Source organism: Nematostella vectensis, chromosome 2, assembly GCF_932526225.1.
Source record: "Nematostella vectensis chromosome 2, jaNemVect1.1, whole genome shotgun sequence".
NCBI lineage: Eukaryota > Metazoa > Cnidaria > Anthozoa > Actiniaria > Edwardsiidae > Nematostella > Nematostella vectensis.
In genome coordinates, this window is record NC_064035.1 from 6629792 (window position 1) to 6643266 (window position 13475).

A 13475-nucleotide genomic window follows, 5' to 3' on the forward strand; every position below is an offset into this window, starting at 1 on the left:
GCGCCAGCTCCACAGGCTATTTGTGTTTGGTGTATATAAAATTAAACATTACTTACAGTTGGAATGCTGAAAGGCTAGAATGAAATAATATAGAGAGAGGGTTAATAAAGTTACAAAAAGAATGATTAAAAGCATTACTTAGATACACACATGCATTTATACAGTTAGTTAGCGTTAAATTGTGCACTTTAATGAATGTCAATCAACACGATTTTAAACTGCCCGTTCAATACCGAGTCACACAAAGAATCCATTCCAATCAGCTAATTCTAGTGAGTGATATATTTTCAATAACATTGTTAAGGTGGACCCAAGCGTGATCAAGGACATATCACTCATATTTTACAAGCCCCTCGCCCGTTTTGATATTAAAGGAGATGTTATTTGCGCATCTCGTTTGCGCATGGAATTTCTCGTGGGCCATCTTTATCATTAGGGTCAAAACTCCGTTATTCTTTAAACATATAAAGCGGATGCCAAGAGAACAACAAAATTCATGTGGATTATTCAGGCTACTTTTTTCCTCTTGGCGGATTGTTGAGTACACCGTGGCTCGAAGAAAATTAATGACATAAGAAATATGATATACGAAAAAAGGTTTTGGGATCGGCAATTCTGTCGTGACGTCTCAACGCACTCGTAAAGCGAGGCAAAATAAAGGCAAAATATATATCTCTAAAACCTTCGGCAAAAACTTCCCGTATAAAACTTGAACATTTTTGGTGACTGCATCACAAACAGTGGTCACATTTTTGTTTAAATTGTTTCGGAAACTTTTTCTTAAATGTTTTTTTTGTTTTTGCTAATTGGCATATATTTTAAGACAATAAGAATATTAGACGGCTGTCACGAACTTTTTATACAAGCTCAATCATTGGCCTTTAGTTTTAACCTGTTTTTGTAACTTTGAAGATTTGCACGATATCTTTGACATTATTTTGGTATACGCTCTAGCGGTATTATGCCTTCTCTTCTTGTCATAAATATTTCATCATTAGAGAAAGGGAAATTCGTTTTTCTTTTTTATAATTGGTGGACAATTCTGAGGTGAGGACTTTAAAATAGAAACAAAGTTTCTTCGCGAAAGTCACACTTCTATGCAGTTTCACTCTACAATTTGTAGAAAGGACTTCTACTGCATCGACAGAGCAAAGCAGGTTGAAAAATTGGAACTCGATTATTGACGTAAATAAACTCTTTGGGGCTTTCTCGCCGAGATAATACAATTAACATTCGCGACCATCGAAATTGACTCAAAAATATGTACTTACCAAAAACTACCAAGTAAACAAATTGCTGGGCGAGTTCAATATAGTTCCCCAGCACCCCTCTCATTTCTGTGAGGTTTTCGTGTGATCTTTTTGGACGAGTATCTGGCTGGTTTGCAATCGCATGGTTGGTTTATACTTAGAACATCTGCTACGTCTTGCGCTACCGGCGACTCAAACTCTAGAATAAACATCACCAAATTGAGTTAATCAAACCGTTTTGTTTTCTATAATAATTAAAACTAACGGGACGTAAGTTCTGTTCATTGGATTTAGTATGATTTGTAACACTTATCATATTATCTTATTATATCTTATTAAATACCATGGCTTACCTTAGAAGAACATTTGCTTTCAAGCCTAAATTTTCTTGCATCGCGAGGGATGGAAAGCGAACCACATAAATAGCCTAAGAGCTGAGGTGAGTGCCGACACAGAAGATGCCGTTCTACTTAACTCGTTTATTATTTATTACAGACTCAACACAGCGCACTTATCAACATTGTGTTCGATTCTGCCAATCAGTGGGTATTATTTTCACTACTAATTTGGATACAAACAAATGGTGTTCGACTCGGTAAGCCATTATCACTAAAATGGTACATTTGAACTTGTTGCTGAAGTGGATTTACCTGGTAACTTAGAAAATAAATAAAAATAAAAAGTGCTAACAATGTTAAATTTGTTGCTAACTGAAAAGAAGGCAGAGACTTGTAAAGTGGTTATTTCAGAATATCTGTAGCACCATCAATTATGTCCAAGCTAAAGAGAACGCTGTTGTTGAAGTGAAAAAGACCGCAACTTTTACCCGAGTATAATAATGATCATAATCGCCACTCGGGGGTCATAACCAAATACAATGAATTTCGTGAGTACAAAAACGAACTTTAGATGAACCCTGGTGTTTTCCCTCTCATGGTTTGAGAAGGAGTGTCCTTTCAAACAGGCGTATCTTGTTTTATTGGGGCAAATGCCCGTTATAATGGTGCACACAGGTTGATTTATGTCACCAACACGTTCTGGTAGTGCATTGACACTTTCAAAAGATACGCAATTATATTTCGGAACAGCTGATGTCTTTCAATACTGTTACAATGACACCCTTGCACAGACGAGATAATCTTCTAACGAAACCACACAAAAAATACTTCTTTGCTCACTAAGTTAATAATGGACGGACACAAAGAAGATTGCAGATTTACAACTTGTCTAAAAAACGTTACCAATGATCACAGATCGTACAATGTTTGAAGAAGAGCTCCAAAAAACTAACGATCTTTCGATCTTCCGCCGTTATAGATCTTTAGGGCGAATTACTCTAATGAGAGTCCGCAAAACAGTATTGTTGATCAGCAGTGATCAGGAATCTTCCTTAGAGAGCTCTTTGAGGCGACTGTGGCAATGCATTCATTATAAAACTACATTAAAAAGCTAAAAAAATATAAATAAAATTCCGTACACTTTCAGATAAAACTGACCCGTCGTTTCCTGCTAGAATATGATTAGTAGGTATAGTTATTCGATTAAATATACTTTTTTCTTATTTTAGTAGCAAATCGAAGACACAGGTAAAACGAAAACATTATTAGATATTTTTCAAGTTTGAAGACTAGATGGTTAATAAGTTAATATACTGTGACTGAACGGTTATATATCCACCTATTTCCGGTAATTCTGTTTTTTGCATAATCAATGTATAACAAAAGTTTTAAAGTAGCTTAGCATAACAAAAGTAGTAAAAAAACGCAAAACCTTCAAATTTCAACATACCTATATAGGTGATGCTTTCACTTTACTATATCCGCCGTTAACTACTGAAACCGTACTTTTAGATAACTCCAAAGGTGGAGTTGTCTGCAATTGTGTTGTCTTTTGACCCAGAATGACTGGAACGCAAGGGATTCGCCTATAGCTCTATATATAGCTAATCACACAAAATATCACTTGGCCGAGCAACCGGGGCGCCCTGGGGTTGACGAATCACTACTGAGAAATCTTTTTCACAGCCACAGCTTAATGAAATTACACCAAGGTCGCATAGTTTAACAACTTCGTTGAAATGATGGTCGTACGATTGTCGAGTAAGTCATTACTAATTCATAAGAAATATTACAAAGAGGACTTCGCACATAGCAGACGTTTTAAAGAATAAACGACCCCACTGTGAGCCTTTTGATGACTCGTGAAGGTTAAGAACCCATGCTGGAATGATGTTTGAGTAAATATTTTCCAACCAAGTCCTTTATTTTCCAAAAGGGTTATTTTACGTTTTACGTTTTAAAAGTACTTTATGGGCAAAACTCTTTATTAAAAATAACGATTTGCGTCTTAAACGTCTTCTTAAAATACTACTTAATTAAATGATAAGAAAACGTTTGATATCAAACCACTTCTTTTTAAAACAGATCGTAATCATATCCTTTTTTCTTTCGAGTGTCTAACCGAACAAAAAGTAAAGAAGCTCCTTTTGACCAGATGACAAAACGCACCCTTCTAATCAAATGGAATATCTACTGAGTATAAGTAAATGGAATATAAGGACCTGGATCAAGTTTGATTGGTATTCCACACCACGTCATCGATTGAACCTGTAATTGAACACAGTTGCAGCTAGAGGTAAACCGAATCCCACATGAGGCGCACATGAGGCGAGACAAGAAGAGGAGGAGGGATATCGAGTTAAAAATGTGGGAGAGTTTAGAGCAGAAGCGAGGGAGGTATGGTGTCTAATATAAGAGGGTGTGGTGGGGTGGAGATTTTGGTCTCTAAATACAAGGGGGTGGGGTGGGGATTATGGTGTCTAATATATAAGGGGGTGGGGTGGGGATTATGGTGTCTAATATATACTGGGGGTGGGGTGGGATTATTGTGTCTAATATATAAGGGGGTGGGGTGGGATTATTGTGTCTAATAAATAAGGGGGTGGGGTGGGGATTATTGTGTCTAATAGTCACATTGTCATCAAGGTAGTCCATATCATAGCTATATCACTTATTTATTCATATTTGTACTCATCTTTTTCCTTTTTTTTGCTGTGTCGTGTTACAAGTTCATGTCATATTCGAAGTGAATACGTATATATATCTTGTATAGAGATCTTGAACAACAAGTGTGATGCTATTGTGTCAGTCTTTCAATGGATTGTATTCTTATAATGGCTTTTTCATTCGCAAAAAGCTCATTACTGTAGAACGGGCTTTTTTTTATAAAAGATATTATTGTTTCAAAACAATCCCCCATCCCTAGTCCGAAAGGGTTAAATATACCCTAATTTAAAAGGCGCACACGTTTGTCACGTACTGACTCAGGAAGCAACAATCCCCTACAAAACTGTTGACCCATTTCGCAACATCGGTGCGCCCTTCTGCGTTGTCTATGGGTGCATACCGGTTAACTTCTTATCAGATACAGCCATTTCCCCCCTCCCCCCAAATCAATGTTGTTCAATTAGGCCTGAAATTCAGCTACCGCACCGAATGATTGGCACGGGAGGAGTATTTACTTGTGTGACACACATGATTGCTAGACATGGGATGTTTTTCTCAACAAACAGGGTTTAATCCTTTCGAGGCAAACTCCGAAAAAACCACCGCGAAAAAAAAACATGTTTACAGTGTTTTTATTCCCTGGACATTTCAGGTTTGTTTTACTAAGTACGTTAAATGGTCTCGTTCCCAGAGCCTCCTCTGCTATCTCTTATCTATGACGGAGGGGCTCTGGGAACGAGAATGAACTTTTAGTGCGTCTGAATCTACGTAGAGTTTAACGTAGGATTCTTCCGTGGCTCTTGAAAGGCTCTCTTGTTGTCCCTTCCCTTATATTTCTGCTAGTTTCTGTTGTCACTTAGGTCAGGCCCTCAATACCCTGGACCTGTTTCTTTCCTTAGAATTGTATAATATTATTTAGATAAGACTTTCTATGTAGGACTATGTTTGTACACCGTTTTGTCTAATACACTCTTTGTTTTTATAAGAAACCAGAGTTAGACAAGCAAACTATGCATTCTTTTTCACGCGAGTGGAAAACCATGTTTCCCTTTCTCGTGTATGTCCATCCTTTCCTTGCGCGCTAATACGAGTGTTGCCATCACAGTGCCGTAGCAGGCCTTAAAATATTGGAGGGGCACATTACAGAAATATTAAGAAAATATTGGGGGGGCACAGCCACGCCCTTACTGGTTATTTCCTTATAGTTTTTTTTTAAATATGGGAGGGGGGGGGGGGGGCATGTGCCCCCAGTGTCCCATCCCCTGCTACGGCCTGCATCACAGCCTACCAAACCTAGCTACACGTAGACATCATTCTCTCTTCCTTTATGTCTTTCTCTGCATTTTTATCATCTACTTTCCCGCTCCCTTCCTCCTCTTCATCCTTCCGCTCTTATCTCGCGCGCTAATACGCAGCTCTACTTTATAACCATCCCACATTCTAATCCACAGATAACTCGCACATTCTAATCCACCGATAACTCGCTTTCTATCTTTGTATCTTTCCCTTCATTTTCATCATCCTCTTTTCCGCTCCCCTCCTCCTCGTCTTTCCGCTCTTCATCCTTCATATCCTGTCTCCATTTCGTGCGTCGGTTCTGAAACCAAACTTTCACCTGCGTTTCGGATAGACCAAGCATGGCAGCTAGTTGGTATCGGTCGTGTTTTGTGATGTATTTTTGCACTTGGAATCGCTTTTCCAGCCCTCGTCGCTGTAATTGGGTGAAAACAGGACGCGACCACGGTCGTCTTCGCTGAGGTTTGCCCTGTAGAGGACATACAGGGGAGGGAGCACCCGCAATGTCTCTTTCTGATACACAAATCAACACAGGTACATGTATTAACAAGTGGACTGAAAGACGCAAATATATTGATAAATTCAGACAGATAAAAAATAGTTTCATAAAGATAACCACCCAATCACAGTCTTTTTCCTTGTATTTCACAGCGTCGTATACATATAGATAAATGTGAATATTTAGTGTTTGTTTGGCGAATTAAATATGCAAAACACTATCAAATGGGCTTCACATGCAATTGACATTACTTCTAATAACATAGATACGGACAGTTTTAAGCAGTTTAGATTTATGCATGTGTGGGTGGCTGTGCATTTTACTTGTATTTTATTTGTTTGTGGCTGTGTATTTTACTTGTATTTTATTTGTTTGTGACTGTGTATTTTACTTGTATTTTATTTGTGTGTGGCTGTGTATTTTACTTGTATTTTATTTGTTTGTGGCTGTGTATTATACTTGTATTTTATTTGTGTGTGGCTGTGTATTTTACTTGTATTTTATTTGTGTGTGGCTGTGTATTTTACTTGTATTTTATTTGTTTGTGGCTGTGTATTATACTTGTATTTTATTTGTGTGTGGCTGTGTATTTTACTTGTATTTTATTTGTGTGTGACTGTGTATTTTACTTGTATTTTATTTGTTTGTGGCTGTGTATTTTACTTGTATTTTATTTGTTTGTGGCTGTGTATTTTACTTGTATTTTATTTGTGTGTGGCTGTGTATTTTACTTGTATTTTATTTGTTTGTGGCTGTGTATTTTATTGTATTTTATTTGTGTGTGGCTGTGTATATTACTTGTATTTTATTTGTTTGTGGCTGTGTATTTTACTTGTATTTTTATTTGTTTGTGGCTGTGTATTTTACTTGTATTTTATTTGTTTGTGGCTGTGTATTTTACTTGTATTTTATTTGTTTGTGGCTGTGTATTTTACTTGTATTTTATTTGTGTATTTTACTTGTATTTTATTTGTTTGTGGGTGTGTATTTTACTTGTATTTTATTTGTTTGTGGCTGTGTATTTTACTTGTATTTTATTTGTTTGTGGCTGTGTATTTTACTTGTATTTTATTTGTTTGTGGCTGTGTATTTTACTTGTATTTTATTTGTTTGTGGCTGTGTATTTTACTTGTATTTTATTTGTTTGTGGCTGTGTATATTACTTGTATTTTATTTGTTTGTGGCTGTGTATTTTACTTGTATTTTATTTGTTTGTGGGTGTGTATATTACTTGTATTTTATTTGTTTGTGGCTGTGTATTTTACTTGTATTTTATTTGTTTGTGGCTGTGTATTTTACTTGTATTTTATTTGTGTGTGGCTGTGTATTTTACTTGTTTTTTATTTGTGTGTGGCTGTGTATTTTACTTGTATTTTATTTGTGTGTGGCTGTGTATTTTACTTGTATTTTATTTGTTTGTGGCTGTGTATATTACTGAATATGGTACCACGCGCTAGTGCTGTTTTTTCCTTACACCCCAAAATACTGGCCAATAAAGAGTGACGAGAGACGGGATCTCCAGCTAAAATTCTTTATCCGAGAAGCAAAGAGAAGAAGCGCGCGCGTACCCCTCGAGATCGCGAAAAATCGGTGGTTTATTGAGGGAATCACAAAATGTCACAAAATCTAGTTTTCTTATATGTTCTAGCCGTTTTTTTTTAGTAAAGGAAGATACTCCGATTTCTCGGGTGATGACTGAATGATGACGCACGCGTGAACTAATTCCTCAAATACCATAAAATGCGTAATCTGCGAAGACGGCGTCCATCCGTCCAGCGACTCGAGTTGATCAGTTGATTGCGATTCCGATAAAACCTATGATACTTGTGCTGTGAAGCAAGCGTTCTTATTAACTGTGATAACTGCATCCGCTTATACATGGCAAAGGCTTAAGAAACGATAAGAAACTTATTAAAAGTTCGTTTATGTTTTGGCTCAAGAGGTGTTCTTGCGTTGGTAGGGAATACTTTTTTTGAAGGACCTTTTTCCTCAAACAAGTCTTTCCGCATTTATCAAGGCTGTTTTTATACAGTACTACCAGTCAATCGCTGATTTGTTTTACTTTGGGAGCGTGCTACCCAAAAACCTAAAAATAAGATAAATAAAAACTATAGAATAAACAAGAACAAATCTTCTTGATGAAGGAAATTCGTTTGAAAGTATCGGGTCTTTTTTACAGTCTTCCTAAGCCTGAAGTTTACGTTAGCCCAGGCGCAAACATGTGTGAATGCCATAAAACCCTAATGGCCCTAATGATCGTAAGGGAAACGTTATAGTTTTATTGACGTTTATCGTGCGCCAGAAGCAGAGGGAGCACGGATTTCAGAAAGCTACTACGGCCGCATTTGCGTAGGCCCTGTCTGTTTGTTTGCGAGTTTAACAAAACACGAAGTTAGTTCGTGAGTTCTTAATAAAAACAAGTGCATCGTTCTAATCTGCGCTTGGAAAACACTTTCCGCACCGTTGACCACTTCTTCAGGCATATCCAGGACCGTCTTCAAAGCGACACGTATATCACAATGGATTTAGGCGAACTAATAGTTACACACAATAGTTATACACTTTGGAAAAAAAACCTCAGATATCTCAGTCAAACTGGGACCAATACAGAAATAACGATAACGTATTATGGAGAGTGAAGTGCAACGAGATTCGTATTTTCACGACCCAAGTAAAACAATAAACCGATAACAAGGCTAGGGGTTTGAGCCGGAATTCGAGACATTTTCCAACTAGAACATAGTTTGTGCTAGTTCTCAGTAACACAAGTGAGATCCGGTCGAACGCAAGCACAAGGAATTCAAGCAGCCCGTTCTTTTGCGCCTAAGTATGCATTCTTGCTTTTCTCAAGACTCCCTTGAGTTGTGCTCGCGATTGCTTCCTTTTAAGACCCAGTTTAGCTTGCTTGACGGATATTGCCAGTCTTGTGTTTGGAAAACGCTGACGTACTTAATTTATAATGTCTTTACCAATAATGCGTAATTGACAACTCAAGCCGGCGATCTCTCATAAATCTCTCTATTTACACAATAAACAAGCGACATTATATCATTAAACTTTGATTTGAAAATCGAGGAAGTACTTAGGAGGTCTTTAGCGCAAAGCCATAATAATAGTAAACAGCGATTAAATACCAAATAATCCATTAAAGCTATTCCACCCAAGAGTTCTTATAAACTTGTTTAGAGACACAAGAGTAAAGTTCTTACCTGTTGTCGAGTGTCCCGACAGGATGTTCTCAATACCGAATTTTAGTGTTCTGCTTATGTTTGGTCGAGATGCCGGAGACGTACATACGGCGAATCGTGCTAGTTGGTTTTCCGATGAGGAACACACGGCAAGACGAGCTAGTGAATTATCAGAGGTTGAAAGCGTTGCCAGTCGACCTAACGGGTTCTCTGACGTTGAGCAAACAGTCAGCCGTCCCAGAGGACTGTCTGAAGGGAATCCAACTAGTCGTGCTAACGGGTTGTCCGGTGGAGGTTGAGCGAAGAGCCATCCGTGAGAGCAGTCTAGCTGTGATACAGGCACGGAAAGACTTGGAAGATGCCAACGACTATGTACCGCAGTGAAATGTGGCGCTACGTCAAGTGCGCAGTCACAGTAAACTAATGGTTGCACGCTAGAGAACATCTCGCATCAAAATGGAACAAGTATTGAGACGTTAAGCCAAGGAGGATAATAATACAAAAACGAATTCAGTACACTAGAGTTGAGACTGTAGATATGTGCACGGACCTCCCAAGTACTGGGGGGAAATGGCCTTCAAATTGCTAAGATCCCCAATAAATGGAATTTATCTCCACAATCTACACTATCATAGATATGGAAACAGTCATATTTATATGAAAAGCCATCCATTGACCATTATTTCACCGTAGATCTATTGTGACTTTGAGAAGTCACGCTTAACATAACTTTACATCTTCTAAATCATAAATTGCTCAGTGTAAGGACTATTTCCAAGGCGCACTTGGTATTTTCATGTATTTACGACTTTGCGGCTGTGTTATTTCCACGGAAACTAATTTAGTTATTTGACATTTTGATTGTGGGTTCCATAAAATGTGATGAAAGCTTATGTCTCCCACCGCCGCCCTAGATTCAGACTTGGGGCAGTTTTATGACTGATATCAATAGCTTTATCTCCATCATAACATAACACTCAAGATAAGACTCAGAATCACTAATATCTGTACCGGGAATCCCGCACCTACCGTCCGTAATCCTCATCGCATCTTGCACGGAGCGTCACATATTCTTTACTTAGCTTACCTCCCAGCTCGCCAGCGCTTCAAATGCGCTTACATCTACTTACAACCCAAAACAAAACGTAGCTTCGCTTCCCCTATCGGTAGGCAGATAGCGAGTAAGTATCTTGTTTTACGTTGTATTGATAACAAGCCCCTTCATGGCGCCGATTGTCAAGGCCGTCTCATCTCAACTCAAGTACTACACAAATTATCACGTGTAAGAAGAAGCCTTGGTATGCCTGTGGTTATCTTCCGTTTATCGCCAGGCAAGGCACAGCTTGGGTGGGCAATTGTACCTTTCTGCGATAAGCTTTAATTCTGTTATTGCCATTACTGGTAAATCGCAGATAAAACTAATGAACCCTTCTATAAATGATGGCGGCAGTTAATTAAACATACTTTCCGCTTCCGATTATTTTATTTCATGTTCAATTGTCTACTTTCGCTATCTGATATGGTATTGGATGTTTTCACAAGTGCACAAAATTCCATGGGACGGACTATAAACGCCGGTTTAGTTTGTATAAGCGCATTACTACAAGTGTTTTATTGTTCGTTGTTCATTCTAGGTGAAGAGACGATAACATAAACTGTACCTCGATTTTACTTTTCTAAAGTCATTGAAAAGTCATTGCCTTCGGATTTAGTTCAGTATATAGAAAAAAATTATTGAGCTTTGTAGGATGGGAAAACATCCATAATATTACAGCCAGCTATCACAGTTTACACAAACTCGCCATTAAAGAAGAGAGACGGAAGTTGGCCTGGGGAATAACCTCACAATAAAATGTTACATCGAGGATTCAATCATTGAGCTTCAACATGCCCCAAGAAACTTAAAGTGCTTAAAACCTTTAGCTTTCTATCTTTTTTTCTAAGAATTAATTTTCAGCTTTGAAACGATGTATTGTTCATTGAAATCGAATAAAATGCGACAATTCTATGATACTCCAAATAAGGGAGGAAGGTCGACATGTGTGTACAGCGGCGAGGGAGGCCTCTGTCGAATATACGATGTGACGCGGTAGTGGACGTCAATCTACCCAATACTAGCCAATCATAGATCAGAATCCGAAATCACACTTCTGTGCGATGTAACCAAAACATCCCAAAACATCCCTTCCATCGCTGCTCAATGGGCGTCAAATTAATTTTGCATTTCGCGAGACAGTTTCAAGTTGGCTGTCTCTAAACGAGGAGAACGACAAATCAATAACAGTTTTTATCTGCATGACGTATCCACATTACCTGAAATAGTTTTAGTGAATTTAACTCTCATTGTTTGTGGAGGATTCGAGGCGAACGACAACATCAATATCAAATTTGATTTGAAATCAACGTAAACGCAAACTAGGTGCGTGAATGATAAAACGCAGCAAGCACCAAGACGTGACAAAGATATCAGATAATGTAAATGACCTAATAAACGCCCCCTATCTAAAGAACGCCTAAGCTTACAAGTTTGCAATGAACGCCCCTCTCTAAAAAACGCCCCCCCTACCCTCCCCCGCTCCCTTCCCTGCCAGCTTAAAACAAACGACATAGGAATTCCGTAAATTTAAATGGTAATTTAATTGCCATCTTGTTCAATCAATATCCACACTGGTAAGCGAGTATAGTAGCGTCTTGTTCAATGCCAAGTTCAAAATGAGGGTACCGCTTTCTAACGTTACTGATCTCATTGCTTAGGATGTCTGCTCGTTTTTCCTAGCATCCAGGAATAACAAGGCATACTTACCGTTTAATGATCCTGGCTGAGACTAGAACCCCACTGCACTTGGATTTGTTATATTTTCATAGTTTGTAAAGAATGCCCCTTTCTATTAAACGCCTCCTATCTAATGAACGCCCCCCCCCCCCCCCTCAGACAATCGAAATTTAATAATTGTGGACTTTAGAAGCATCAATCATAGATCAACCGGCTATGCCATGCTGACGAGTCCTAATAAGGACGAAACAGCTGTCCATGGTTGCCGAACTGCACGGGTAATAGACTGTGCAAGCGTCCCGTCTTGGCCCGACTGGTGCCAATGTGTGTATGCTAGTGTGCTTCTAAAGTTCACATTTATGTATACATACTCGCTAGTTTGGCTATCCGACGGAGTTTTAGACTAGCAAAGGTCGCATGCGTGATCCGCACAATTGGCATCACGCTAGCCCGGTCGCAGCTCTAGATCCCACATGGATCTGAGCTGTGGTTTAAAGCACTTCGTTCGAGTCGAAGTCGCCCTGCAGTTTTTTTGCCGATGAAGTTTAACTGAGGCGAACCGGCTATGCCATGCTGACGAGTCCTAATAAGGACGAAACAGCTGTCCATGGTTGCCGAACTGCACGGGTAATAGACTGTGCTAGCGTCCCGTCTTGGCCCGACTGGTGCCAATGTGTGTATGCTAGTGTGCTTCTAAAGTTCGAAATTTAATAAACGCCCCGGGCGTTTATTAGGTCATTTACGGTAACATAAGTAGCCAGTAAACTAGTTGACGCTAGTTTCTTCTGCATTCTGTGGCGTAAATAAAAAATTTGCCTTGCAACTTTCGAGCCGATTTGTGGTCAATAAACAAAATCGGATGTAGTATGCTGAATATGGCTTGTTAAAACCGCTTCACTGGGCCTTGATTTTGTACCAGATGTTTTGATAACTTCACTTGGCTCCCGCTGTTGTACCTCCTTGAGCCGAGCTTACAACTCTCGAAGCCCTAAATGGCAATTGCCTTCCAAGAGAAATGGCGAACCATCAGGGTCATACGGCGAAGGCGCATGCAGGCCTAAACCGGCACACCTTACTACAGCAATGCGACCGCATAAGATCAATGGCAGTTACACATCTAAATATCACATGATTTATACTGATGACAAAAAAAAAAAGAAAAGAAAAAAAAGGTAAAAGAAAAAGCGACTGCAGGTATGATTACAGCGTTCTTCAGGGTGAGGAACACCGTAGCCAGTATGATGGGAAGCGAAGGCATTCCTTTTGGCAGATCTTTTCCTTTTACCGTTGAAATTATAGATTATATTATCTCACAGGGCCCAGGCTCTGTCAATTAGTAATTTGAACCGACCGCCTCATTGACCGCTATTGAGAGAGCATATGGAGTTGTTACTTTATGCAAGTATTCTTCCATAAAAAATGTAATAAATTCAATCCAACGTGATTTAGTACGTGCCAGCCGTC

The 13475-nt window shown here is 38.9% G+C and overlaps 2 protein-coding genes across 11 annotated transcripts in view; both read right to left on the bottom strand.

Annotated features, from left to right (window-relative positions):
* LOC5517903 overlaps positions 1–10515 on the bottom strand; it is a 41457-nt gene extending 30942 nt beyond the window's left edge. For 4 of the 10 annotated variants that reach the window (XM_048724336.1, XM_048724340.1, XM_048724339.1 and 1 more), the window contains exons 1-3: positions 1604–3856; positions 1272–1449; positions 57–74 (exon numbers count right to left, since the gene is read on the bottom strand). In XM_048724336.1, coding sequence (XP_048580293.1) covers positions 57–74; positions 1272–1335 — 82 coding nt within the window. In that variant the 5' untranslated portion in view covers positions 1336–1449; positions 1604–3856. Of the gene's footprint in view, positions 1–56; positions 75–1271; positions 1450–1603; positions 4742–10267 lie in introns of those variants that run through there. The other 6 variants (XM_048724333.1, XM_048724334.1, XM_048724331.1 and 3 more) reach the window with 6 other exon arrangements.
* LOC5517904 (homeobox protein DBX1) lies at positions 4872–10269 on the bottom strand. Its single transcript, XM_032362346.2, has 2 exons — positions 9260–10269; positions 4872–6064 (listed from the first exon to the last, which is right to left on the bottom strand). The coding sequence occupies exons 1-2, from the start codon at positions 9681–9683 to the stop codon at positions 5721–5723; spliced, it is 768 nt and encodes a 255-aa protein (XP_032218237.1). The 5' UTR covers positions 9684–10269; the 3' UTR covers positions 4872–5720.
* Positions 10516–13475: the final 2960 nt, after the last annotated feature.

Coding starts and splice junctions, on each gene's coding strand:
- LOC5517904 (XM_032362346.2), bottom strand. CDS start 9,683: ATGTTCTCTAGCGTGCAACCATTAGTTTACTGTGACTGCGCACTTGAC. Junction 6,065..9,259: donor GTCGGGACACTCGACAACAG/GTAAGAACTTTA, acceptor TTTGTGTATCAG/AAAGAGACATTGCGGGTGCT.